The sequence below is a fragment of the Siphateles boraxobius genome, unplaced genomic scaffold (assembly GCF_051911475.1).
Source record: "Siphateles boraxobius isolate OS27281-9 unplaced genomic scaffold, OSU_SipBor_1 56, whole genome shotgun sequence".
Taxonomy (NCBI): Eukaryota; Metazoa; Chordata; class Actinopteri; order Cypriniformes; family Leuciscidae; genus Siphateles; species Siphateles boraxobius.
The window spans coordinates 1881090-1908610 of NW_027509182.1; the positions used below are offsets into that span (position 1 = coordinate 1881090).

Below are 27521 nucleotides of genomic sequence, written 5' to 3' on the forward strand. Positions count from 1 at the left end.
ACACCGGGCGCAACAGAAAAGGAGTGTCGCATCTCGTGCTCCTCCCCAGCAAGACTGGGCCGAGGCGCGGCGCTCTCAGACTAGGTCTTCCAGGGGCAAGGCCGATCTGAGGACAGTTATTGTCGCCAGGAAGGCTTCGTCGAAGAAGAAGCCCTGACACCAGAAACGTCAGGGTACTGAGGGTGGTCCCCACCAAGAGAGAAAGGTGTTCGCTGCAGTACACAGCGCCCGTTCTCTCTCGGTGCCCTCAGGGGCCCGTTCTGCCAACCCCGCCTGCGTGCCGGGGCGTAGACGGTCCCAGCGAGCGCTTCCCGAGTGACGCTCCCCCGCTCTGAGGAGCGGTTTAGAGTGGTCAGACCAGTTGTTCCCTGCCGGTGCGCCGTTACAGGGCACTGTGTCTGCCACTCAAAATATTCGAGAGGCCAGTCTCGAGAGACTGGTACCCTTAGTAGAATTTTTGGCAGAGTGGAAAAGCCTTCCAAATGTATCTTATTGGGTCCTGCAGACTATCGAGAATGGGTACGCGATTCAGTTCAGATCACGCCCGCCTCGCTTCAGAGGGGTTCTGCCCACAGTGGTGGGCCCCAAGCAGGCTCTGGTTATGGAACAGGAGGTGAAAACTCTCCTGCTGAAGGAGGCTATAGAACGAGTTCTTCCTCCCAGCAGAGAGTTGGGTTATTACAGCCGATATTTCATCGTTCCAAAGAAGGATGGGGGGTTGCGTCCAATTTTAGATCTGCGCCTGTTAAATCGCTCAGTAGGGAAGCTCAAATTCAAAATGCCTACTCTCAAACAGATCGTGTCACAGAACTGGTTTGTCACGATAGATCTAAAGGACGCGTACTTCAACATTTCCATCCTTCCACAACACAGGAAGTTCCTGAGGTTCGCTTTCGGGGGGGCGAAGCGTACCAGTAACGGTTCTTCCGTTCGGCCTAGCACTGTCTCCCCGAACTTTCACGAAATGTATGGATGTAGGTCTGGCTCCGCTGCGACTCCAGGGCATCCGCATTTTAAACTATATCGACGATTGGTTGATTCTGGCTCAATCGGAGCATCAGGCGATTCGGCATCGAGATGTCGTTCTCGCCCATATCAAAAAGTTGGGATTGAGGCTCAACGCCGAGAAGAGTGTGCTTTCTCCAGTACAGAGGACCACTTTTCTGGGCGTGGTTTGGGATTCGACGACGATGCAGGCACGTCTGTCTCCTGCTCGTATAGTTTTGATTCTATTAGCCGTCAAACAGGCAAAGCTAGGCCAGTCACTCACTGTTAAATAATATCAGAGGATTCTGGGTCTGATGGCAGCAGCGTCCAACGTTATACCTTGCGGCTTGCTGTACATGAGACCACTGCAGTGGTGGCTCAGGACCAAGGGGTACTTCCCGAGGGGAAACCCGCTCAGCAAGATCAGGGTCAATCGACGGTGTCTCCGTGCTCTGGCTATGTGGAAAGAACCTTGGTTCCTGTCCCTAGGTCCTGTGTTGGGGGCTCCGTGTCGTTGTGTAACACTAACGACGGGCGCCTCTCTCACAGGTTGGGGGGCGATCATGAGTGGTTGCTCGGCCCAGGGTCTGTGGCAGGACCATCATCTTCATTGGCACATAAATTGTCTAGAAATGATGACGGTGTTTCAGGCTCTGAAACACTTCCTCCCAGACCTGAGAGGTCACCATGTTCTTGTCCGGTCAGACAACACATCGGTGGTCTCTTATATAAACCATCAGGGGGGTCTGCGTTCGCGCCCGTTATACAATCTGGCTCACCAGATCCTTCTATGGTCCCAGGGGAAGCTTCTTTCACTGAGGGCGATTTATATCCCAGGGTATTTGAATCAGGGGGCAGACATCCTGTCGATGCAGGGGCTGAGGCCCGGGGAGTGGAGACTCCACCCCGAGGTGGTGGAGCTCCTATGGAAACATTTCGGTCGTACCGAGGTAGACCTATTTGCATCCAGGGAAACATCACACTGCCAACTGTGGTTTTCCCTAAGTCCTCCAGCCCCTCTGGGGTTGGACGCGATGGTACAGGAGTGGCCGAGGTCACGCCTGTACGCATTTCCCCCGATTGCTCTGCTCCCAGGAGTTCTGGAGAGGGTTCGCCGGGACGGGGTCAGTCTACTGTTGGTAGCCCCGTACTGGCCGGCCCGAGTTTGGTTTGCGGACCTAATTTCTCTCCTCGACGGCTCTCCTCTGGAGATTCCGATGAGGAGGGACCTTCTCTCTCAGGCGAGCGGGTCGATACTTCACCCCCGCCCAGATCTATGGAGGTTGTGCGCTTGGCCTCTGAGGGGGCCCAGCTCATAGAATCTGGTCTCTCGACTGAGGTCGTGGAGACCATCCTCCACTCCAGAGCTCCGGCCACTAGGAAATTATATGCCTTGAGGTGGAAAATGTTCACCTTTTGGTGTGGAGAACACCAGCTGGACCCAGTTAACTGCCCGGTGGGTGCAGTGCTGGAATTCCTTCAGGAGCGTTTCTCCACAGGGTTATCCCACTCCACACTGAAGGTGTATGTGGCGGCCTTATCTGCTTACCACGTCCCTTTGAGTGGTGCTTCTCTCGGGAGACACCCACTTGTAACCCGTTTCCTTCGTGGCATTCTGAGGCTGAGGCCAGCAGTTCGCACGAGGGTGCCGACCTGGGACCTGGCGGTTGTTCTAGAAGGTCTCTCTCTAGCACCGTTCGAGCCCATTGAAGAAGTTTCGGAGAAATTCCTGACTCTTAAAACTATCTTTCTTCTGGCTATATCTTCATCAAAAAGAATAGGAGATATCCAAGCTCTGTCGGTCTCTCCCTCGTGCTTGGAATTTGCACCAGGCATGGTGAAGGCTTTCCTCCTCCCTAGGCCGGGATACGTTCCCAAGGTACCAACCAATGTGGTCAGGCCTATTGTACTGCAGGCTTTCTGTCCTCCTCCATTTCTGACGTCGGACCAAGAGAGAAAAAATAGAAAAGAACCACCGCTCATCCGTCAAAAATGTCTTGTAGAGAGGTGCTGCTACATTAAATCATCAGGAATTGTAAAAATACAGCAGCCGCACACTCAAAACACTGTACAAAATCAATTTTAATAGCAAGCTTTCGGTCTTCCGACCTTCTTCAGGCATACAAACAAAGTGAATGTGGCCATACAAAAAGGCCCTTGTCAATCACCTCTCCTGATTGCATGATGCCAGACACCTGTGTTTACATGACGTCGGACCAAGAGAAACTAAATCTGCTTGCCCTGTTAGGGCCCTAGATGCGTACGTCCACAGAGCTGCCCTGTTGAGAAAGAGTGAACAGCTATTTGTTTGCTTTGAACCCCCTAAGAAGGGCTGTCCAGTATCTAAGCAGAGGTTGAGCAAGTGGGTGGTCGAGGCCATCTCACTAGATGTTCAAACCTCAAGTTGATTTTAAAATCCCAATACTTTGCTGGATAAGACGTTGCTCGCTTGTGATGCGAGATCACGGAGGCTGGTCACCACTTTGTAAGGCCGTCTAACTCGATCCAATGGCGGTAATCGAATTAGCGGTGAAGGTCTTTGCGTGTTACTGTCTTTCCTCGCGGCAAAGTATCTTTGGTTAAATGCAATACATTTTCTCATATGTATATTTCTAAACTTCCTAAGAACTTTATTACCTTTTGGTTTACTTCTTTGGGAATGAGACATTTGTACCAGTCGCACCGAGACATTTCAAATAATACCAAACATGTATAAACCTTGATGATAATCATTCACATTAAACCATTTAGATTCTTGTGTGAGTTTGGGAGATCTCTGCCAGGATGAAGAATGGGGGGGAGAAATGTAGATTAGGATGAGGGAGGTGAGACCTTCGTCTCAATAGTGCATGAGGGGGAGTTCAAATGTTAATTTCATTTGTTTTCTCAGAGAGTGGCCCTCTCTTAAAGTCCTTCCAGTTTTTCCAGTCTTACATTATCGGTTTTGTCACCTTTTATGTTTTATTAACTTTTTTGTTTTAGAATTGTTCTACCATTTAAATTTATCTGAAAACATCTCAGGTTATGACTGTAACCATGCTTCCTTGAGAAGGGGAACGAGGCACTGCGTTTTGGTATGACGCTATTGGGATGCCAACAAGGATAACCAGGGCTTTTAAGAATGGGGCAAGGGATCCTGCTTTAATACCCGCAATGGTTGAGGAGGGAACACCTTACTCAGTCCTAAGACTCTTAACGCTCTGGCCCTGTCCTCAGACTGTGGTGGGCCAGAACCCTCAGAGGCTTTAGGGTGGTATCTAGATCGTCGCAGGATGTATTTCCTGAGCGCCACTAATTGAGCATTTGCCTCTCTAAACTTTCCGACGAAAAAGCTATTAGGGCGAGACCGGGGCATCTAGGAGAAAACTATCCTCTCTTTCCCTGATGTCCGCTGATTATGGCCTGACCGAAAGCACTCGTCCAACCTATGAGCGACTTCCCGTTTCTCACACCCCCAAGCCAGATCCAATCTGGCCGGTAGCACCTGACTGCTGATCGATTACTCCTGTTTGATCGATTGCTCTTGTCTGCCTTGCTGCTGGTCTGCGTCTGTAATCTCCATATAGTTTTCTGTTTGAATCTCTATTTACTATCATTCCTTGCTGTTCTTATTTGCTAAATTTAACTTATTCATCAACATATTAGATATTGTCTAATATTGCCTATCAAGATCTGACATCGCTAGCTTTTATCTAAATCATTATCGCTAGCATAACACGCTAGTATTTCGCTAGGCCATTCGTGCTTGCAGTCTTTTTTATCTTTCTTTTTGCGCACTCACGCCTTTTACGGGTCTATCAAGCAACTGAGGTAAGTAGAATCAGTCAACCAACACGGTGAGTAATGTCTTCTCCTGTAATTGTCACTTGCACTTCATGTCACATGTATAGTATAGCATTCTCTGTCAGCATTGAAGGATTTACATGTGATAAATGCAGGGAGACAATCAGGCTGACGGAGAAGATTTCAGAACTAGAGACACGCATCCAAACTCTAATCGAGGATGGTAAGAGTGCAAGGGCTTGAGATACTTCTTTGCATGCGACTAGCTGAGTGAACTCTGTACATTGTTCGGTTCCGGCTGTAGAGCCCGTGCAGCAGGGCAACTGAGTGACTGTGAGATGCTGTAGTTGTGGGACAAAATACCGCTCTTCCATTCCGATTACAACATTAAACAGGTAATCCCCTGTTTGCCGGGAGCCAAAGCGCCTGACATCAAGGCAAATTTAAAAGTGCTGGCAAATGCTAATTGTAAATTCTCTAAGATTATTATTCACATTGGCACTAATGATGTTCGACTTCGCCAGTCAGAGATCACCAAAATTAATGTAAAAGAGGTGTGTGAACTCGCAAGTACGATGTCAGGCTCTGTAATTTGCTCTGGCCCCCTTCCTGTTCACCGGAGTGATGACATACTTAGTAGACTGTCCTCACTCAATGGCTGGCTGTCTAAGTGGTGTCTGCAAAATAATACAGAATTCATAGACAATTGGAAAGGTTTTTGGGGCAGATCTGACCTGTTGGAAAGTGATGGTATTCATCCCTCCTGGGACGGTGCTGCTCTTCTCTCTAGTAATATGGCATATAGTCTTAGAGCTCAAACATGGCAATCTGGTGCTCAGGTCAGGAAGCAGACAGACTGGCTAAACCGACCGTCTGCTAGCTGTCTTACGTCACTGAGGTCAGATAAATCCCATCACATAGAGACTTTTTCACTTAGATATCATCATATAGAGAATGTGTCTGTTCCTCGATTTAGGACATACAAAAAACTCCCAAACCCATTTAAGGGTAAAAATTTAATTGATGTTTAACAAATAAAAAGCAGATACAATACGGATGAACAAATGATAAAGCTCGGGTTGCTGAATATTCGATCCCTTACTTCAAAAGCACTTATTGTTAATATGATTACAGATTATAACCTTGATGTGCTGGCAAGAAAGCTGGCTAAAACCAGATGTTTACATTACTTTAAATGAATCCACCCCGCAAGATTACTTTTATAAACATGAGCCTCGTCTGATAGGCAAAGGGGGAGGTGTTGCTGTAATTTATAGTAATATCTTCAGAATTACTTTAACATTTCATGTCAAGAGAGGACAATTGCGTACAGACAGTCCTTCAAAGCATCTGGATCTGCTTATTTTTCAACCCTATTAGAAGAAAATAAACAAAAAACCCTAGGTATTTATTTGAAACAGTGGCTAAATTAACGAGAAATAAAGCTTCAACCCCAGACGTTTCCAAGCAGCACAGCAGTAATGACTTTATAAACTTCTTTACTTACAAGATTGATAATATCAGGGAGAAAATTATAACTATGCAACCATCTACTACAGTATCTCATCAGCCAGTGCATTGGATTCTTCCGCAGGAAAAATTTGATTAATTTATTGCTATAGGAAAGGAATAATTTTCTAAAGTCGTTAAATCATCTAAATCAGCAACATGTATGTTAGACCCTATACCGACTAAGCTATTGAAAGAGATGCTTCCAGATGTCATAGATCCTCTTCTTAATATCATTAATTTATCTCTGTCATTAGGATACGTAACAAAAACTTTTAAGCTAGCTATGATTAAACTTGATCCTACAAAATTAGTCAATTACAGGCCAATCTCGAATCTACATTTTCTGTCAAAGATACTAGAAAAGGCAGTATCCTCACAACTATGTTCCTTTTTAGAAAGAAATGGTATCTGCGAGGATTTCCAGTCAGGATTTAGACCGTACCATAGTACTGAGACAGCTCTCATCAGAGTCAAAAATGATTTGCTCTTATCGTCCGATCGTGGTTGTATCTCTCTATTAGTGTTACTCGATCTTAGTGCTGCATTTGATACCATTGACCACAACATTCTTTTAAATAGACTTGAAAATTATGTTGGCATTAGTGTAATTGCATTAGCATGGTTTAAATCATACTTATCTGACCGTTATCAGTTTGTAACAGTAAATGAAGAGATGTCTTATCGATCAAAAGTTCAGTATGGCATACCACAAGGCTCAGTACTAGGACCGTTGCTGTACACTCTGTACATGCTACCCTTAGGAGATATCATTAGGAAGCATGGCATTAGTTTTCACTGTTATGCTGATGATATTCAGCTCTATATTTCTTCAAGCTCTGACGAAACTTACCAATTCACAAAATTAACAGATTGCATAGCTGAAATAAAAAACTGGATGACTAGTAACTTCCTACTACTTAATTCTGAAAAAACAGACATTCTAATTATGGGACAAAAAACTTCCTCACATACTAACCTATAATACTGTCTAACACTTGATGGCTGCTCTGTCAAGTCTTCGTCGTTGGTTAGGAACCTGGGTGTGCTCTTTGATACTAATCTTTCATTTGAAAGTCACGTGTCTAGTATCTGTGAAATCTAATTTTTCAATCTTAAAAATATATCTTAATTACGTCATATGCTCTCAATGACAAATGCGGAACAATTAGTTCATGCGTTCATGACATCAAGGCTAGATTATTGTAATGCTATTATGGGTGGTTGCCCTGCATGCTTAATAAACAAACTACAGCTGGTCCAAAACAGCAGCTAGAGTTCTTACTAGAACCAGGAAGTATGACCATATTAGCCCGGTTCTGTCAACACTGCATTTGCTCCCTATTATACATCATATAAATTTTAAAATATTGCTGATTACTTACAAAGCACTAAATGGTTTAGCTCCCCAGTACTTGAGCGAGCTCTTAACGCAATATAGTCCGTCACGTCTATAGCAATCTCAAAATTCCAGCCAGTTGATAATACCTAGAATATCAAAATCGGCTCCTGGGGGTAGATCCTTTTTCTATTTAGCACCAAAACTTTGGAACAGTCTTCCTAACATTGTCTGGGAAGCAGATACACTCTGTCAGTTCAAAGACAACTCTTTGACCTTGCATATACATAACACATTATAGACTTCTATAATTCAATGTTAGGCTGCATAGATTAGGTCAGCCGTAACCGGGAACACTTCCCATAAATCCTGATGCCCTTGTTACATCATAAGAAGGATGGCGTCTACACTAATATTAGTTTGTCTGTTTATCCCGAGGTTTACCGCAGTCCACCGGATCCAGGCCGCATCCGAATCTGATGAAGGCCCTGCGCCTGGACCCTTTACCTCTGTACAGATAAAACTTTGTCTGGAAAATTCCGGTTCACGTGGCTACGTGGAAGTGATAAAGAATTATTGTACCTTGGAACCTATTTCATGGTTTGCGTTCTCGAGTTACCAGGCACTGTTTTTTGCAAATGAGTGGCCCGATAGCACTAAGGGTTTTCTGTTAGAATGGAGTTGTGTTAGCAGCCCCTAAGTTAATAACTAATGTAGTTACAGTAGTGAATCAATCAAAACTAACTTTAGCTAGACAATAACTTTATTCTAGAGCTGCTGTAAAGCCAAAACTATCTGTTACTTTAATTTACTATTATCACTGTAAAGCTGCTTTAAAACGATCTATATTGTTAAAAGCACTATATAAATGAAGGTGACTTGACTGCTGCAGATTCACTTTGGGGTTGATAGTGTTGCCATTAAAACGCATAAATTTGAATCACAAACCGGCCATGATGTCGAAAATTTCTTGTATGTGGGGCTGGCAGGTTTAGAGTACAAATACTATCCTCTGCATCTACAACCACATCTGCCTCCTCTTTACTGGATGGTTCCAGCAACATGCTATCTGCTGGATCGGATGACTCGAGAGACAACACATCCAGATCCAACAGATCGCTCGAGTCTGTGACCGAGGAGCGTGAAAGACCAAGTGTTTCTCGAACTCCTCCGCTAGCTTGACCTGCGATCCTCAAGAATGAAGCCTCCGCTGTGCCTCGGCAACATGCGGGGCCTGAGCTGCAAGGCACAGACACTTGTTCTTCATCCCTCGAAACTAAGGACGAAAGCAAACAGAGCTTTCTTATTGAGAATTTCTCACAATGAGCACATTCAGAACCCTCGAGAATATAACATTCGTACTCCTCACCTAGACAATAAATGCACAGTTTGTGTGTTTTCTCAGGGACAGGGACAGGGAAGCACCCACTTCCTGAAACACTTGCTAGGGATTTGCCGTTCTGGATACTGCCTCACCACACGAAAAATAAAAAAACCTCATACTTCAGGGCTCTCTGTTTATGACTTCAGAGCTGTCGCCAGCCAATGAAATAGGACGTGTTTTAGACACCGGTCATGCTGTTGGTGTCCCAATAGTAGCGTCGATCCAAGATGCAGTGTAGAGCTCCAATTCAAAAGGGAACCAAGTTCCCTATAGAGTGAAAACATGTCCTTATTAACTAGATCTTTTTCAAGGGCAAAATTGTGTAACATTGTCTATGCCAAGTATAATTTTCTGACTATTCAAAAGTTTTAATTAAGAGAAAGTAAATACTTAATTCCTCTCTAATAACACAAATTGACCATTGTCTTTGGACAAATGAGAAAATAGTTATTTGGGTGCAGACAGCAACCATTTGCCCTTTTTCACCATGAGAGAGGATCTCTCTAGCCATTTGCTGAAAATCGACTGATGCTCTGTGTTTCTTTGAATCAGGGTGGCTTACTTTCTCACAGTTGGGCTGTCAATCCGAGAGCTCTGTTGCTTCTCTCCTCTTTCCTGCTTTCAGCAGGGATTGATGCTGGGTAACTATGGCAACAAGTAATTTTAGACTTCATTATTCAGTGTTTCCTTTTGTTTTCACAAAATTTGCTTTCTCTGAGGAACTTGACATAAAAGTTTTTAAACTGGTTAGATTCCTAAACAATTTTATCTTGTTGCTTCAAGAAAAAATATTTTAAATAATTGTCTTAACTAAAGTTGCTCATTTAGATATATTTTGTCATGTTTTATGTGTCTAGAAACATCAATATTTTTATACCGTCTTCTTAATTAATCAGACATTCCAAAGTCCTAATTTGAAAACAACAGGGTAATTTTGACTTCTAGTTAAATTAAAAACTTTCTGCTGCTTTTGTTTGTGTACTTAATCTTAATTATAAATTGAAAGCTATGCCTATTTCTCATAAAGCCCTGGTAAAGCATGTTTGTTATCGAGTATGTCATTGCAAAGCTTTGCAGGATGACCTCTTGGCAACAGGACTGACTGTGACAGAGCTGTTAGTGGGCGGTAATTAGGAATCATGGGGGCGAGTAGCGGCTGTGAACATGAGTATACACACACAGATGTAGCGTACTAAAGGCACAGATGCCAGATCCTAAATTGATTCTTAATGATCAGACTATGATGTCATCTCTATTAACCACCAAACTGTTGAGTGAGGTGAGCACTGATGATCAGTGCTCTTTAACGAGCAGACAGTGCATGATTTCAAAGAAAAAGTATAACACTAAATGATTTATGATATGGAAATATTGATAATGTATTATTATTAATATTATTAATTAAAACTGATGAATTTAATCCTACATCAGTTAATACAGTTTTTAGATTAAATGCAGGTTAGGTGATTGGTGGTTGAAAGTCTCTTCACATCCTGATAGCAATCACCAAGTTAAGTGGTCTAAATGTATTTATATATTTTTTTGTGATTCGAATTTATGCGTTTCAATGCATACACTATCAACGCTGAAGTGAATCTGCAGCAGTTAGTTGGTACAAGTCAGTGATCTTTAAGTTGTTTATTTTAATTATTATTGTAATGTTATGTGCTATGAGACATGAGGTAGTTTAACGCCGTCTCTTGTGATGCTTTTGTTTGCTCCTTGCTGTTCGAGTTCGTATGTTTTGGAGTGGCTTTGTTGAGCACTCTGAAGGGAGGGTGAGATATTACGCTTTAAAAAGCATAATAGCCTCTTCAAAAAATACCTACCCTACTTTTAAATTACCTACCTTACCTTTCCAATTGCGAAAAGGCTAGCAATAGCAAATTAGCTATTCAAAACAAAATTAAATGCAATTAGCTGCATTTATTTGATGATGAAAAAAACAGTAAAACAGCAATTTTATTATGGCAATTTAAAATAACTGTTTTCTATTTTAATATGAATAGTTTTAACCTTTATTGAAATAGAAATATTTTGTAATATTATAAATGTCTTTAATGTCATTTTTAAACTAATTAATGTGTTCTTGCTGAATAAAAGTATTATTTAAAAAAAACAATCTTATACTTGCCTAAAATATTAAGCAACAAAAAACGTTTTTAACATTAATTATCACAGGAAATATAGAAAAAAATTTAGGAGCGTTATTTTAATTTCACAATCTTACTGTTGTTACTGTATCTTTCATCAAATAAATGTAGTTTTGGTGAGCATAAAATATTTCTTTCAAAAACAAACAAAATCCTAAGTATTCCAAACTTGACACATAGTGTGCATTTAATATACCAAGTTCTGTCATGAAATTCTAGATGGCGCAGGCTGATTGTTCTTTAAAGCGACCTGATGGTGTTTACATCGTTAACTACATGGCACAAGCCGATTGGTTTATGTCACATCTGCAGCCACTGAGCTTGCTGCTAAAAATTTAAATAGCTGGTTAGCGTTCACTATAGCAGTTTGCAGCACGCTTTCAGAGTTCCTTTGAAACTAACAGCTAGATAAATTAACGTTCTTTTACACCTTATCTCGGTGCAATATTGCGCTCATTGTCTTTTGATTTCTAAACTAGCATTTTTTTTACTGTCTTGAATTCAAAATAGGAGTAAATTTCTAAGCATATAAGCAGCAGCTTTTACATTATCATATCTATATAGCAGCAGCAGCAGCAAGCGTTTTTTTTTTAGTCGATGTGAGAATACAGCTTCAAAGAATAGCAGATTTAAGAATAGTTCAAGTGAATTAGTCATTCGCGCACCTACATTTTCGAATGCGGATCACCATTCGTATTAGCTCGAAACCCAATGACGCTTTCAATATTTTCTAAGGGCATTGTTCCATTCTATGTTAAATGTGTGTGCAAGCTGATTTATTTTTGTGGTGCTTTGTAAATGCAATGTAGGCTACAATACAATTTCTGTGCAGCAGTACACAGACCATTTCAACAGATGTGTCCAAATTCAGAGGCTGCATCATTCAAAGGCCGAATGCAGCGGCGTTATGAAGGCTGTTCCAATTTGATGGCTCCTTCAAATGTGGCCTTCTTTTCAGTCAAAGAATAATACAACAGATGGGTCCTAGTTTGCGGCCCAGACTATGTCAAGATTCATTGCATGCTTGTCAGTGTTAGTTTTGTTGCCGAATAACTTTCGACAATGACATTTTTTCACTGATGAAAATGAGATAACTAAATAAAAAACAGTTTTGAATGACAAAAACTATGATGAAAATCGTCTCCGGTTACTTGCGGAACCTTGGTTCTCAGAGAGGAGGGAACGAGACATTGCAAATATACTCTATGGGGTTATCCCCCTCCTATAAATACTGAAGCCTGATTGCGTTGTGGTAAAATTTCCACGCTGTGTTGTTACCTAGTATTACCATTACTTATAATATATATATATATATATATATATATATATATATATATATATATATGTGTGTCAGGTAGGTCCTTTATGGTGTCATGGAGGGGTGAGGTGTCTAAGGCCCCATCCACACTACTACGTTTTAGTTTAGAAACGCAGAACTTTTGCTACGTTTGCACCTCCCGTCCACACTAAAACGGCAAAAACGAAGACCTAAAACGGAGAAGTTTAGAAACGCTGCCGACCCCGTTTTGCGTTTTGAATCTCCGGAGGGCGTTTTAGTGTAGACGGGTCAAAACGGAGGACTTTAGAAACGATGACGCAGAGGCTCACGCTCGGCTCTCTGATTGGATGTCATACAATGGAAGAAAACGCACAACAACAGCCTGGACTACCAGTTACGTTAGTGCAGGTAAATTCTGCATTTCACAACGCTATAACTGCCTACATGCGCCGGAACCAAGCTTTTATTCCAGCGATCTGTGACAGTTGCCGTGTGCAGCGGAGCGGCGGAATCAACCGTAGCCGACATGGAGCGTCGGTTTTGGGTTAAGCCGGGAAGAACCAGCGCATGGTGGGACAATTTTATCAATGAAGTTGTAGTTCCTGAAGAATGGTGCGAAAACTTTTGAATGTCCAGATCGGCACTTATCAACCTCAGTGAAATCTGAGGAATAGTCAATCTGTTTCCTGTTTACACCGGCACGCGCATGCCCAGTGTAGGTGAATGGTGACGTGATCCGCGTTTTCAGTCGTTTTAATGTGGACGGAGATCAGTTCTAATACGCAGCTAAAACGCTGGTGTGGAGGGAGATCGTATTCGTTTTAATTCTCTGTTTCTAAACTAAAACGCAGTAGTGTGGATGGGGCCTAAGTCGCAACATCTAGCGACGGGGGTACATCAGGGCTCAGTGCTTAGACCACTTCTCATCTCCATCTACATGTCATCACTAGGATCTGTCATTCAGAAACATGTTTTTTCCTATCACTGTTATGCTGACAACACACAACTCTACCTCTCATTCCAACCAGAGAATTTGACAGTAGCTGCTCGCATCACAGCATGCCTGACAAACATTTCTTGCAGGATGAAGGACCACCAGCTTCAACTAAACCTTGCGAAGATAGAGCTGCTTGTGGTACCGGCCAACCCAAGATTACATCACAACTTCTCCATTCAGCTAGGTTTGTCATCCATAACTCCATCAAGGTCAGCCAGAAACCTTGGAGTAGTGATTGATGAGCAGTTAAGCTTCACAGACCAAATTGCTACAGTAGAACTGCCCGGTCCTGCAGATTTGCCTTATACAACATCAGGAGGATCAGGTCCTTCCTATCGGAGAATGCTACACAACTCCTTGCCCAAGCGCTTGCTCTAACCAGACTTGACCATTGTAATGCTCTCTTGGCAGGCCTTCCAGCTTGCACTGTCAAACCTCTGCAACTGATACAGAATGCTGCAGCTAAAAAGCAGAAGAGAGCACGTCACTCCTCTCCTCACAAAATTGCACTGGTTGCCAATTGCCGCTCAAATTCAAGGCACTGATGCTTGCCAATAGAACAAACACTGGCTCTTCTCCCTTTTACTAAACTCCATACTTATGTGCCATCCGCATTCTGCAAGTGAACAGCGTCTCGTGGTGCCATCTCAAAGAGGCACAAAATCAATTTTACAGCCCTTCACCTGGACTGTTCCCTGCTGGTGGAATGACCTGCCTTACTCAAACCAAGCTGCTGAGTCCGTAGCCATTTTCAAGAAACGGCAACACTTGATCCATTAATACTAACACTTTTTTTCTATTCTATAGCTATTAAAAAAATTAAATGTACTACATTAGACTAAACTGGGAATGGTCACAGCACTTGCATGTTGTTGCCCAAGTGTTAGTTTAATTGTTTTTATTGCTCCTCATTTGTCGCTTTGGATAAAAACGTCTGCTAAATCATCTGCTGAATGATTAAATGTAAATATATACATACACACACACACACATATACATATATATATATATATATATATATATATATATATATCATATCATATCATATCATATCATATTCATACTTTGGATAATTTATCAGATGACCTGAATGAGATGAATACAATGATGAGGGAAAAAAATATTTAGAGCATTTAGCTTGAGAGTTGCGGTTGATGCAGCTCCGAGGAAGATCGAGATATTCAAGTGTGCAATTTTCTCTTTCTCTCTTGTGACAAGCTGCAAATCCCTTTTGGAAGGCATGTTGAGTCGAAAAGTACCCTTCAGGAAGGATTCATTAATATTCATGATTCTTTAGAACTGTGAAGACTGTATTTACAAGAACCTTTTCTAATAATGACAACATAATAACCTGGTTTTAATTCAGTTTATTGAACAAAATATCATACGTCTTGGATATACATATATACAAATATTACATTGATAAAACATCACTCTGACAACCACTATTCAATGCGCTTAACGCTTTAAAGGGGTGGTAAAACACGATTTCACTTTTCTAACTTTAGTTAGTGTGTAATGTTGCTGTTTGAGCATTAACAACATCTGCAAAGTTACAACACACAAAGTTCAAAGCAAAGGGAGATATTTGCTTTTAAAGAAATCAATTTCTAAGAACTACAGCAAACGGCCGGTAGGGACTACACGACATTCCTCCAGGGTTGCTGACATAACTAACCCCAATATTTACATAAACCCCTCCTCCGAGAATACTAAATAAGGGGGGTGAGGCCATTTTTTATTGCTTTGGAGAAGAGTTGTTGTGGTAAGGTAGGCTGGAGTGTTGTTGCCGCAATGCCGTCGAAACGCTGTTAGAAATTGCAGGTCCACTTTGTTCAGCCTTCCTAGGGACGGGGGAGTTAGGGATCAATGGTTAAAATTAATTTTTAACTCGGCCCCTCATAATTATTACCCAAATTTCGCTCTCTGTGCTGCACATTTTACAGAGGAAAGCTTCCACAATCATCGCAAGTTCAATGCAGGATTCGCTTGTCCTGAAAAATGGAGCAGTTCCAACTTTAAGAAAAGAAGCTGTTGTTTACGTGCCACAACCTGTAAGTATGATTTTTTTTTTTCGTCGATGTTTTCCTGTAATAGTTTGTACTGTAAATTGTATGTTGTAGCAAGGAAGTAAACAAATGACAACGCTGTTTGGCTCTGCAAACCAGTTTGTTAAATATTCATTCATACTTAACGCTATCCGACAAACACCTAACGTTACAAACTATTTTTAGATCTCAACAGCGAACTTGGAATTAGTGTAAATTGTTATTTGATTAGAGCTTTTATGTATTGTTTATCTACATGCTTGTTTATCTAGAGGCATGCTAAACATGGTTCTGTGTTTGATTTGGCTACTGTAACGTTAGTAAAGCCAGTGTTTAGTGTTTGTTTTGGGTTAATAGTTCTGGCGACAGATATTTGGGTCCGATTCTGGCTCAAATTGGTAGTTTTATTGACGCCATTGTTTACAATACACCAAAGCACAAACTACCGGTAAAGGTAAGGGGCGTGACATTTTCGAAAAACGTGCACTAGATGGTTAGCGAATCACAACACACTGGGCCAGCTAACCAATCTGAGTCCATTGCGTATTTTTGAGGGACTGGCTTTATGGAACCCGGAAACCATCAGACCGTTTTTACAAGGAGGGACAGCGCAGTGTAGAATAAAGGTAAAATATATGAAAAATAATGCATTTTTTTTTAAATCGAAGCATGAACACGTTACAGTGCACCCCACAAACACAATCAAGCCTTCGAAAAAATGTGTATTACCACCCCTTTGAAAAATGTCAAATATACATCACCAATTTCCAAAAATCTGAATATAGAACACAAAAAATAAGAATTTCACCTGGAAAGACGTACTCTCTCAGCACAAGTTTTCATTGTTAAAAAAAAACACAACTATGCAATTTTTGCAGTTTTTAAGCAGGTATGAAATATACCTGAATTGACCTCCCTCAAAAGGTATTATAATGTGTTGTTCTATGCAAGAGCGAGACACAGAACAAATATAAAAAGCAGTGGCTCTGATCCTGGTGACTTCCTGTCATCAACAGTGATCTCAGATAACATAGACTTCTGTCTTCTCTCCCAGAAGCCAATACGTTCTCATTTTGCCTTTACCCTGAAAGAGAGCAAGAACACCGATCAATAGCATGCATCAATGAGCACTCAGGCCACTGGAGGAACTAATCAACAATATGTCAGCAATATGCTCTTTCTTAATGAAAAGAAAGAGGCATAGGCCGCGTTTACATGGTTCATGTCACCTAATTCAGATTTGTTCACTCCCATGTCACAGATCGGATATGACCCACAAACGTATAAGCAGGAAAAAAGCACGTGGATTCTGATATTATTAGATTAGTTTCAGGCCTCATTCATATGTGGAAATAAATCTGATATGAATTAGATACGTGCATTTGAGTCTGCCATGTAAGCGAACAGATCAGATATTCCACTCTTAATGCGAGTCATCCGTCAATGAAAAAGCAAAGGTGGCGAATGATGTCAACTTAATCACATGACTCTTTTCAATGGTGCAATGGAGGACGAAGGCTCAACCCAACATTCAGTTGGCCTTTAAAGATGGTGTGGAAAGCAAAGGTTTGAATTATCATTTTTATCTGCATCCATTGCAAATCACTTCCTTTTCGGCCTAAGCTTTTCTGGGTACGTACGTCTAACTTGGTTTGTTTGGCGTGTAAATGCAGATATCGAATATTGGTCACCTTTTATATGATGCAAGATGTTCTCTGTTAGAATAAATCACTTTGCAACTTTGAAGATCATATACATGCACAAATAGATCCATTACACACTAACGGAAAAGGAAAACATTAAAAAGCATCGTATGACCCCTTTAAAGTGACTGTCATTAGATATTATTTAATCTTTATCAGAACTCTGTTTGAGTTATAAAATCCTGAAATAGTGTCTTTAAATTCCATTTGATGTCCTGCAGGGGCATTTTATCCTATTGAAAATCAAAATCTACACACTCTAAAATATCTAGTGTATTTTTCTGTTGTGTTGGAATAAGAAAATTCCCAATGGAATCCTTTAGAAAAATCTCTACACATTTCTTAAATCACTCAGCGCAAAAAACCCAATGTAAAAATTTTTTATTTAGCTCATTATATATACATTTTAATCACTTTAGAATGCAAGCACAATTGGAACTACATACCTTCATTTCCACATCTCCTCGCAGCTGGAGTTCAAAGTAGCCAAACTCATCCAGTACCTCTTTGGTGGCTGAGGACATATGTATCCTCAGAGCTGTGGAGGACATAATAATCATAAATGAATAGTCAACCGGAAGATGAAAATTGTTTCATAATTTTCAAAACTTCATTTCTTTTTCTGTGGAACACACTTATAAATATTTTAATGAATGTAAAATCTGCACTTTTTCATACAACACACACAGTGCTAAAAAAACTTATTTGGAAAAACCTTTCCTTCAGTGGTAGTTTAACAACTCAAACTCATTAAAACTGAAAGTATTTAATATGTCCAAGCACTATGAGACTTGAGGGCAGTTTTACTAAACAGGACAAATTAGTGCGAGAGTGCAATTCCAAAAAAGCGCAGATTGAAGTGGAAAGTTCTGCGCATGATCTGCTGACAACATGGTTAAAGAACGTCTTGGTTACGTATGTAACCCTCGTTCCTTGAGTAGGGAACGGAGACGTTCCGTCGTGACGACGAATGGGTTTATTCGCAGGGAGGAATATTTCAACCCCAGGGGTGGCAAGGTGGCTTGCCAAGGGAAAGACACATGCTCAGAGATGCTTACAGTGGAAATATACATGTGGGGGTCGCCCAGAGGGGGGACCATGCACACGGAAGCACCTAGCCAACACGCAGGCAATAGACACTGGTGTCGACTTCAGAAGTGCTGGAGGAACTCAGGGCTTGACGGGGAAGCTCACCTGAGCAAATATCGCACGTATCCAGTCCGTGGAGTGGAATGGTAAGCGAAGACACCAGAGTGGGTCCTAGTACTGGCTGGTTGAATCGAGTGCACGAGAGGACACAGGCTCCATTCGGAGATTGTAGAATCTGGCGTATGTGTAGGGTGTCACCCAGCCTACAGCTCTACAGATGTCTGTTAGCGAGGCGCCATGCGCTAGAGCCCAAGAGGAAGCCACACTCCGGTGGAGTGGGCTGTCACACCAAGGGGGCATGGTCGACCTTGCTGCTGGTATGCCAAGCAATGGCGTCCACATCCCGTGAGACAACCTATGCTTGGAGAAGCCTTTTCCTTCAGCTTCCCACCATAACACACAAAGAGCTGGTCTGAGGTCCTGAAACACTGCATTCACTCTACGTAGGCGATAGCGGCAACATACACTTCAGGGTGGAGGGAGACAGCCTTCGCTCCAACGGTCTTGCAGGAAGGAAAGCACGACACTGATCGGCATTTCCTGGGGTCTTTTTGGTGAGAAGAGCACCAGTTGACAAAGAGGTTCAACTTCACTGCGTAGGCATGTCAGTGGACGATGCTCTAGCAGAAGTGATGGTAGCCACCACCAGTTTGGTGGTAGGGTACTCAAACCCACCCAGGAGCCACACATGGAGGTTCCAAAGATCAGGACAAGGGTGCCATAGGGTGCCCCTTCCCTGAGAAAGGAGGTCCTTCCTCAGAGGAATTGGCCAGGGAGGTGCTGTCGCAAGGAGAAAGTTCCGAGAACCAGGTCCGGGTGGGCCAATGAGGCGCAACCAATACGACCTGCTCCTCGTCCTCCCTGATCTTGCACAGGGTCTGTGTGAGATGGCTCACTGGGGGAAACGCATACTTGTGGAGGCCCCGCGGCCAACTGTGTGTCAGCACTGGCACAAAATTGACCGCGGGGCCTCCCCAAGTATGCGGATCCTTCACCCAACGGTTCTATGTATCACTACACAACACCTCTAGCAACCACTCCTAGCAACTTAAACACATGTTCATCAGTTTGGATGTCTGCAGCGATTTAATAGTTAAGGGGTTTTTCCCGTGCCCTCTAGTCATTTGCGTATAGCTTCTTCTTGTTCACAAGTTTCAGTCCTTCTATTTACAGACCTACTATTTTTTTTTTTTAAGGCTTGCACCTTGGAACCTTTTTCAAGGTTTGCATTCTCAAGCCACCAGGCACTGTTGGTGTGCGAATGAGCAGGTCGGAGCGCATTAAGTGTTTTCTGTTAGAACAGTGTCGTGTAAGCAGCCCCTAAGTTAAAAACGAATGATCTTTGCAACGGAAGACTAACTTTAGCTGGACAATAACTATATTCTAGAGCTTCTGCAAAGCCAAAACAATCTCTGTTACTTTAATTTCATATTATCACTGTAAAGCTGCTTTGCAAAAATCTATATTGTTAAAAGCGCTATATAAATAAAGGTGACTTGACTTTGCCGCCATCTAAACGTGAAATAATTTAACTTCTGTTGCTGTTCACGGTCACGGTGGGACTATTTTTTCGAGCGGAAGGAAGGCTTTTAGTGATTTTACTTCATGAAAGTTGCATTGATAAATATTTTTGGCTTGTATATTTGTATTGTATGGTAACCATTTTATAAAAGCAATAAGATACTCAAGGCTAGTGCTGTATCGTGAATAAGTCACGGCAGAAGGTGTAACAACGCCCTTCATCTGTGACTTATTCACGATACAACACAGCCTCTTGTGCCTTTTTCTTACGTAAATGTTAAACTTCTTTAAAAGTCAGTGGTCCGTTATGTTCTGTTTATAGTGAGAGATTTCGTAACTGTAGACACCACTTCTCCATTGCCGTGTTTTGCCAGAAACTATCACGAAATGCTTTGTATAAACACTTAGGTAAGGGCAGGGGCATCACTAGGATTTTAATTTTAGGGGGGCTAAGCCCCCAATGAGGGTATGATTTTTTTTAAAAATTATTAAAAAAAAGGTAACACTTTAGTTTAGGATCTAATGCTCACTATTAACCAGTTTCATTACCATGCAAAGGCAGGGTTTTATAATCACTGTGGTCCCAAATGTGAGGTAGGGCAGATAGGGGGGTTCTGGGTTTCCCCGAGAAAATTTGTATTTCTCTGATCTACATATTTTAAGATGTTTTGAAGGCCAAAAAAATTGGATCACAGCTTTAAAACCATGTCAGTGGGCAGCTGATTATTATTCTCTCCTCATCAGCATCACACTCTTTTTCTCTTTGTTTTTATCTTGCCCTGTCTCTTCCCCTCCTAAAGCTGAGCTTTGACTGATATAGGCTTTTCATTTTTGTCTGTGAGTGAAGAAAGTAAACATAGGGTCAACTGATAGGTTGATTTTGCCTATGAATCATTTTCTCAGACGCGTTTATTTACTGAAAACGTACTCGGTTACTAACGTAACCTCGGTTCTCTCTAGAGAGGGAACGAGTACTGCGTAATATCTTACGCTATGGGGAAAACCTCTTTTCCACGAGATATTGAAGCCGAAAATTATCCTTAATTTTGAATTAATGTTAAACGCTGTGCAGCAGCATGCAGACATAGGCAAGACGGCTTGCGCGCCTATTGGCTGCCCTGTGGCAACAGCATCAGCCTATCGAGAGTGGCCCTGCGTGAAACATATCCAATGGGGGCATTTCGCGCCCATTTCGTCACGTCCCGCCAGAAAGGGCGTGGTCTCGCCCTATAAATATAGCTCGATTAGGCTGGTACAACTGGTTTTCATCGCCGAAGCGAACCAGAGCTGTGTATGCACGGCAAGATACGCAGTACTCATTCCCTCTCTAGAGCGAACCGAGGTTCGTTAGTAACCGAGTACGTTCTCTTACGAGAGTATCTCTCGTACTGCGTAATATCTTACGCTATGGGGAACACAATGCAAAACGCTGTGCGTACTGGGATCCGACACTAAAGTCCCAAGGGCAGTAGCCCGGGGCTCATATAGTGCATAATCACCATAGACTCACAGAGAGTCGGAGAAGAGAGGCTGCAAGCATCATTCCCCACAAAATAGCATCCTACAGGAGCTAGTTATGTTAACAGTGTTTCACAAAGACAGGGTGAACGTGTTCAGCCTGAACTGGGTAATAGTACGGGTTATTCAACACCCATGGAGCTGTTTTATCGCTCAGTGAGCGATGCACAAGCAAAACTCAGCATCTGGGCCGGCACAGCAGGGCAGATAGCACTGAATTCTATACCGACAGAAGCTTGGCTTGTAAGGCGGGAACCTCTAGGTTATAAAACCTTATAAATGTAGACAGCGAGGCCCAGCCCGCGGCCATACAGATATCTGTACGGGCGTCCGTGAAACAAAACGAAGAGCTGCTCGGTCTGTCTGAAGACAGACGAGCGGGACACATAAGCTCTCAGTGCCCTAACAGGGCAAAGGAGACTCGCATCCTCCTCCTCATCGTGAACGGAGAGTGCGCACAGGGAAATAACCTGGGCCCTGAACGGTGTGTTGAGGGATTTGGGCACGTACCTGTGCCTTGGTTTGAGTATGACTTTTGAGTCATTAGGCTCAAACTCCATACATGACGAGCTTACTGAAAGCGCTTGTAAGTCCCCTATGCATTTCACGGAAGCGAAAGCCAAAAGAAACACCGTTTTGAAAGACAGATGCTTCATGTCTGACAAATGGATTGGCTCGAACGGGGCACCTTTCATGGCTTCCAAAACCGTAGAAAGGTCCCACACCGGGACTGAAGGAGGTCAGGGAGGGTTCAGCCTCCGAGCTCCCTTGATGAATCGCACGACTAGGTCATTTTTCCCGAGTGACTGGCCAGACACAGGTTTTGTAAACGTTGCTATGGCACCACGTACACTTTGAGCGTGGATGGGGTCCTGCCCTTATCCAGCAGCTCTTGAAGGAAGGAGAGTACTTCCGTGACCCCGCAGTCTACGGGTGAAAAGCCCTGAGCCTGACACCAGGCAGAGAACACAGACAATTTCGAGGGATAGAGCCGTCTAGTAGATGGGGCCCTCGCCTGCGTGATCGTGCTTAACACTCCTTCCGGGAGGTTAGTGGGTACCCGTTGATGGCCCATGGATGTAGGGATCATAGTTGCGCGCGAGGATGACAAATCGAGCCCTTGGCCTGAGAGAGGAGGTCTTTCCTCAACGGTATTGGCCACGGGGCAGTGCTGGTCAGCCGCATAAGGACTGGGAACCAAGTCTGGTTTGTCCAGAGCGGAGCCACAAGCAGAACTGGGCATCCGTTTTCCCTGATTCGTTCCAGCACTTGAGGCAGGAGCGAGACGGGGGGGAAAGCATAAAGGGGACAGCGAGGCTGTCGTGGGACGCGAACAGGTCCACCTGCGCTCTGTCGAATGGTCGTCTGCGGGTGCAGCGACCATTCCCCTGCTGGGACATTGTTTTTGGACAGTCTGTCTGGTCCCAGATTCAGGTGACCAGGCACATGCGCCGCTCTCAGTGAAAGCAGGTTGTGCTGAGCCCAGACCAGGAGGCGTTCCGTTAGCCTCTAAAGGTTTCGGGACTTGATGCCGCCCTGGCGATTTATGTATGTCATCACTGACTTATTGCCATGCCCTGGGCGGAACTCGCGCTTTCAGCCACAGCTGCAGTGGGCGCATGCGAAGCAGACCCAGCTGGAGCACTGAAGCTGCTGAGGCCATGAGGCCCAGCATTTTCTGAAACCTTTTGAGCTGGACTATCGAGCCGCGGCGGAAGGATTTCACGACGTGCTGAATGTCCAGTTCGCGCTCTGGCGACAGACTCGCTATCATGGATTGCGAGTCCAGCGCACTGTTCCCAGAAAAGAAATTTTCTGGCTGGGAGACAGCGAGCTCTTCGCCCAATTGACTGTGAGACCCAGATTCTGGAGATGCTCGAGTAATGTGGCCCTGTGTTCTATGAGCTCTGATTGTGATCGAGCTAGAATCAGCCAATCGTCCAAGTAGTTCAAAATTCGCATGCCCTGGAGTCTTAGGGGTGCGAGAGCCGCGTCCATGCACTTTGTAAATGTACGGGGTGCCAGGGACAGGGCGAACGGCAGGACTTTGTATTGGTATTTCGCTATCTCGGCTCGAAGTAGATGAGATACTTTGTTTTTTACAGTCATTTCGACTCGCGCCACGCAATGGCGGGAGCATCGAGTGAACTGCAGCGAATAGCCTCTTTTTATAGTATTCAGCACCCATTTCGATACCCCGGGAAGCTTTGCCCACGCATCTGCGTGAATAGCTAGAGGTAGAATTAAAATCTGGGCTCTGGCCGCGGCATAGCGGCGGCCAGAGAGCTCCGGTGTGCTGAGAAATAGACACTGTGTTTGCAGTGTGCGAGGCAGAGGGTGCGCTGATCACAGCGGGCAGCCCGACCGCGCTCAGCTTCTCTCTGACAGGTTGTGGAGAGAAGGCGAGCGGGACGAGCCCCGTGGGGTTCGGCATGTCTGTGAGGGAATGTGGGCGCGGGATAGCGGGCACAGTCATTGCACTGAGAACACTGTCGGCTCGCGCCGACTGAAAATGTGTCGGTTTCGTTTTTACAGAAACCGTGGGACATGCTTCGTGTAGTGTTTGTGGGCACTGTGTCGTGGGCACGTACACTACATTTATTGCAAAATCGACATGAGTCGATTTTATTTGTGCTAGCCCTGTATTGTGGCGGGCTGTGTCTGCGTGTGGGAATGGGCACTGAGACGTGGGCATTCTTACAACACTCATAACACTATCGGCCGTGGCCGGAACACCAGAAAATACACTCTTTATTGGATTTATCTGGGTAGCCGTAAAAACGGCTTTTGTGTGCAGGCAAGCGGGCAAATGGCCCGGCTTGTTGACTGCTAAATACGCTGGAACAGTCACATTGCATGAGGCTGGACGAGCGAAACGTTTCGGTGAAAATCCGGCCGCAGCGGGATTTGAACACCATCGCTTTCCTAGAGAGGCTAGGAAGGCTTTGAGGCTTGATTTCGATCCTCGGCCGGGGCCCGCGCTGAGGGGGGCGGCGTCCAGCAGAGCAAGAGCGCGGTCTCTGTTCTCGGGCCTGGCGGCGTTGAGAAGCGGCGGTGGCGGGTGGTGCATGATGCGGCTGGTGCAGGATGCGGCTGGGAGCTCTGGGCAGACGGCTGTTTAGAGCGACCTGCTGCGGAACTAGAGCGCTTCGGAAGGAAGTGCTTCATCGCCTGCGATGTCTTTTGAACCTCTTGGAATCTGTCCGCGAAATCTTTGACGGCAGATCCGAAGAGGCCAGCTGACGCGAATGGGCGCGTCGAGGAATACAGAGCGCTCCGCTTCAGTCATTTCAGACAGCGTCAACCGCAGATGTCTCTCAGCCACGGTGAGAGAGGCCATGTTCCGCCCAACGGCCTGTGCAGCTGATTTTGTAGCGCGTAGAGCCAGGTCTGTAGCGCTCCGCAAATCCGCAATGCTGATCGACCCATCGCCTTCCTCGTCCATTTTTCGGAGAAGGGCGGCCCGGAAGATCTGCAAGATGGCCATCGTGTGTAGTGCTGACGCGGCTTGCTCGGCGGCGAGGTATGCGCGACCGTGCATGGCTGACGCCACTCGGCAGGCTTTAGATGGTAGCGCCGTCTGCGCTCGCCGTCCAGCAGAGGGCGGGCAGAGATGGGAACCGCTGCTTCCACGGGGGGAAGAGAAAGGTATCCTTTGTCTTGCACACCGTCCACAGTGGAGAATGCAGTCGAGACAGAGGTACGCACCCTGGCCGAGAGGGGGGCGCCCCAGGACCTCGCGACTTCTTCGTGTAGCTCAGCAAGAAAAGGCGCGGGCCTGGATTGTGACGGCGCGTGGTCCTTCTTGAGGAAGTATCCATCCAGTCGGTTTATAGGGCTTAAGGCCGCTATCGAAGCATCCTGGGCCTCCATAACACCTCAGCAGTGCCACAGGCTGATTGCCTCCATGCCACGCCGCAATTTCTTTCTGTGTCTTACCCTCTTGCTTGAGGGTGTCAATGATGGCCTTCTGGACAGCAGTCAGGTCGGCAGTCTTACCCATGATTGCGGTTTTGAGTAATGAAACAGGCTGGGAGTTTTTAAAAGCCTCAGGAATCTTTTGCAGGTGTTTAGAGTTAATTAGTTGATTCAGATGATTAGGTTAATAGCTCGTTTAGCTATTTCATGATATGCAAATTTTTTGAGATAGGAATTTTGGGTTTTCATGAGCTGTATGCCAAAATCATCAGTATTAAAACAATAAAAGACCTGAAATATTTCAGTTGGTGTGCAATGAATCTAAAATATATGAAAGTTTAATTTTTATTATTACATTATGGAAAATAATGAACTTTATCACAATATGCTAATTTTTTGAGAAGGACCTATAATAGTATTATTATAATATAAAGTCTATATATATATATATATATATATATATATATGTTTTAACATATGTAAAATGCATAAATTAATACATAATTCTGTATAAACTGTATAAAACAACCAATTGGCTATAATGACACATGTGCCAACCAACCCCCAAATCAGTGTGTCAACCAACCCCACCCACATTAGGACACACCTCTTTAATGAAATTATGTTAGCGACATAGCATCACTCATCAGAGACTTTTAAATTTCATATCAAAATATAGCTGATCCTATCTATATCAACTGAAATCCTTACATTTTATATTATCTCTATCTATCATAGTTCTAAAATGTCTTTAGTGGGGAGGAGTTTTTTTGTTGTTGTTTTAACACAGGAAAATAGAAAAGTTATCCTCACCTCAACAGTTAGTGACAGATCGATGATTTTAGTAAATGGGTGTGTTCAGGTCAAGAGGGCAGTCATTTTGATGTCAGATTTTTGTGGCAGCGCCCTCTAGTTTACTAGAATTGAACTGTGTGCCAACCAACCCCTGACCCAACCAGCCCCACTCTCTGCATTTCAAGATGTTTTTAAGACCAAAATAAGGATAAGAAATAGCTTTAAAACCATGTCAGTGGGCAGTAGATTATTTATCAACACCTGCTCTCTCCTCATCTCCATCACTCTTTTTTTTATCAGTCTCTTCATCCCTTTCTCTTCCCCTCCTAGCTTTTTTAATTTACTAAAGGCTACAATTTGTATTATATTCTCAATATGTACACATTCATTATTAATCTTGTGGCTAACATGATGAAAACAGCTTTGTTAATGTTTATTGTCCCCTCACAATGACAATAAACTAATTATTACATTACATAAGTCACGTTACATAGGCCTATTTTCAGAAATGGCGAAATTAGACAAAACTGTAATAGTTTGCCTGATTATTTTTTGTCATTCATTTAACATTTATGACCTAAAAAAAATGTCAAATATGAAATGTTAAGTTTAGCTACTTACATCTTATCTCGCACTTGACCATACGCATCGAGTCGCACCGTTAAAATTTGCGCTCAGCAGCGTCTGTGAACATAAAGCCCGCCTACTTTGATTTGATTGGTCATCTCAAATATTCTGACACTGACGAGCAGTGACAGACCAATGAGGCTCCGATGAACACACACACACACACACACCCTGTCCTCTGTTTCTGACGTGCTCTCTGCTCGGTGCCTCTGCGGATTAAAGATGAAGAACGCGCTGAGTCTGATTATAACAAGACTGAAGCGAACATGAATTTGTGTAGCCTACATTAATCACACATTTTTAGGGGGGCTAGACAGAAGTTTATGGGGACTGAAGCCCCCCTAAAAAGGGCCTAGCGATTTTTGCGAAAAGCGCCCTAGCCCCCCGCGAAAAGCGCCCCTGGGTAAGGGTGACGGTTAAGACGTTTGTTGCAAAGCTCTTTTTCCCTCAAGGATACCTAAAGTCAAACTACTTAAGAGGTTTCATGCAACCGGGCTCTGGCCCTTGAGGTGAGATCCACACAAAATGTCTCGGTTACGTATGTAACCCTCGTTCCCTGAGCTCAAAGGGAGGACTTTGAAGAGCTCTAAGTACCAGAGCTAGGTCCCAAGAGGGTACAGAGTGCAAAACTCGAGGTGGATTTAACCTCCTGGCACCCTTAAGGAATCTGATGACCAGGTCGTGCTTCCCCAAGGACTTACCTTCCACTGCATCGTTATGCGCGGCTATTGCGGCAACATACACTTTGAGTGTGGAGGGGGACAGCCTTCGCTCCAACCCATCTTGCAGGAAGGAAAGCACGACTCTGATC

At 43.8% G+C, this 27521-nt stretch overlaps 1 protein-coding gene across 1 annotated transcript in view; it reads right to left on the reverse strand.

Annotated features, from left to right (window-relative positions):
- Positions 1–14783: 14783 nt before the first annotated feature.
- Positions 14784–27521, reverse strand: part of npr2 (natriuretic peptide receptor 2) — a 98246-nt gene continuing 85508 nt past the window's right edge. Inside the window, exons 21-22 of the mRNA XM_077206337.1 lie at positions 17629–17720; positions 14784–16563 (exon numbers count right to left, since the gene is read on the reverse strand). Of these exons, the coding sequence (XP_077062452.1) occupies positions 16501–16563; positions 17629–17720 (155 nt within the window). The 3' untranslated portion in view covers positions 14784–16500. The remainder of the gene's footprint in view (positions 16564–17628; positions 17721–27521) is intronic.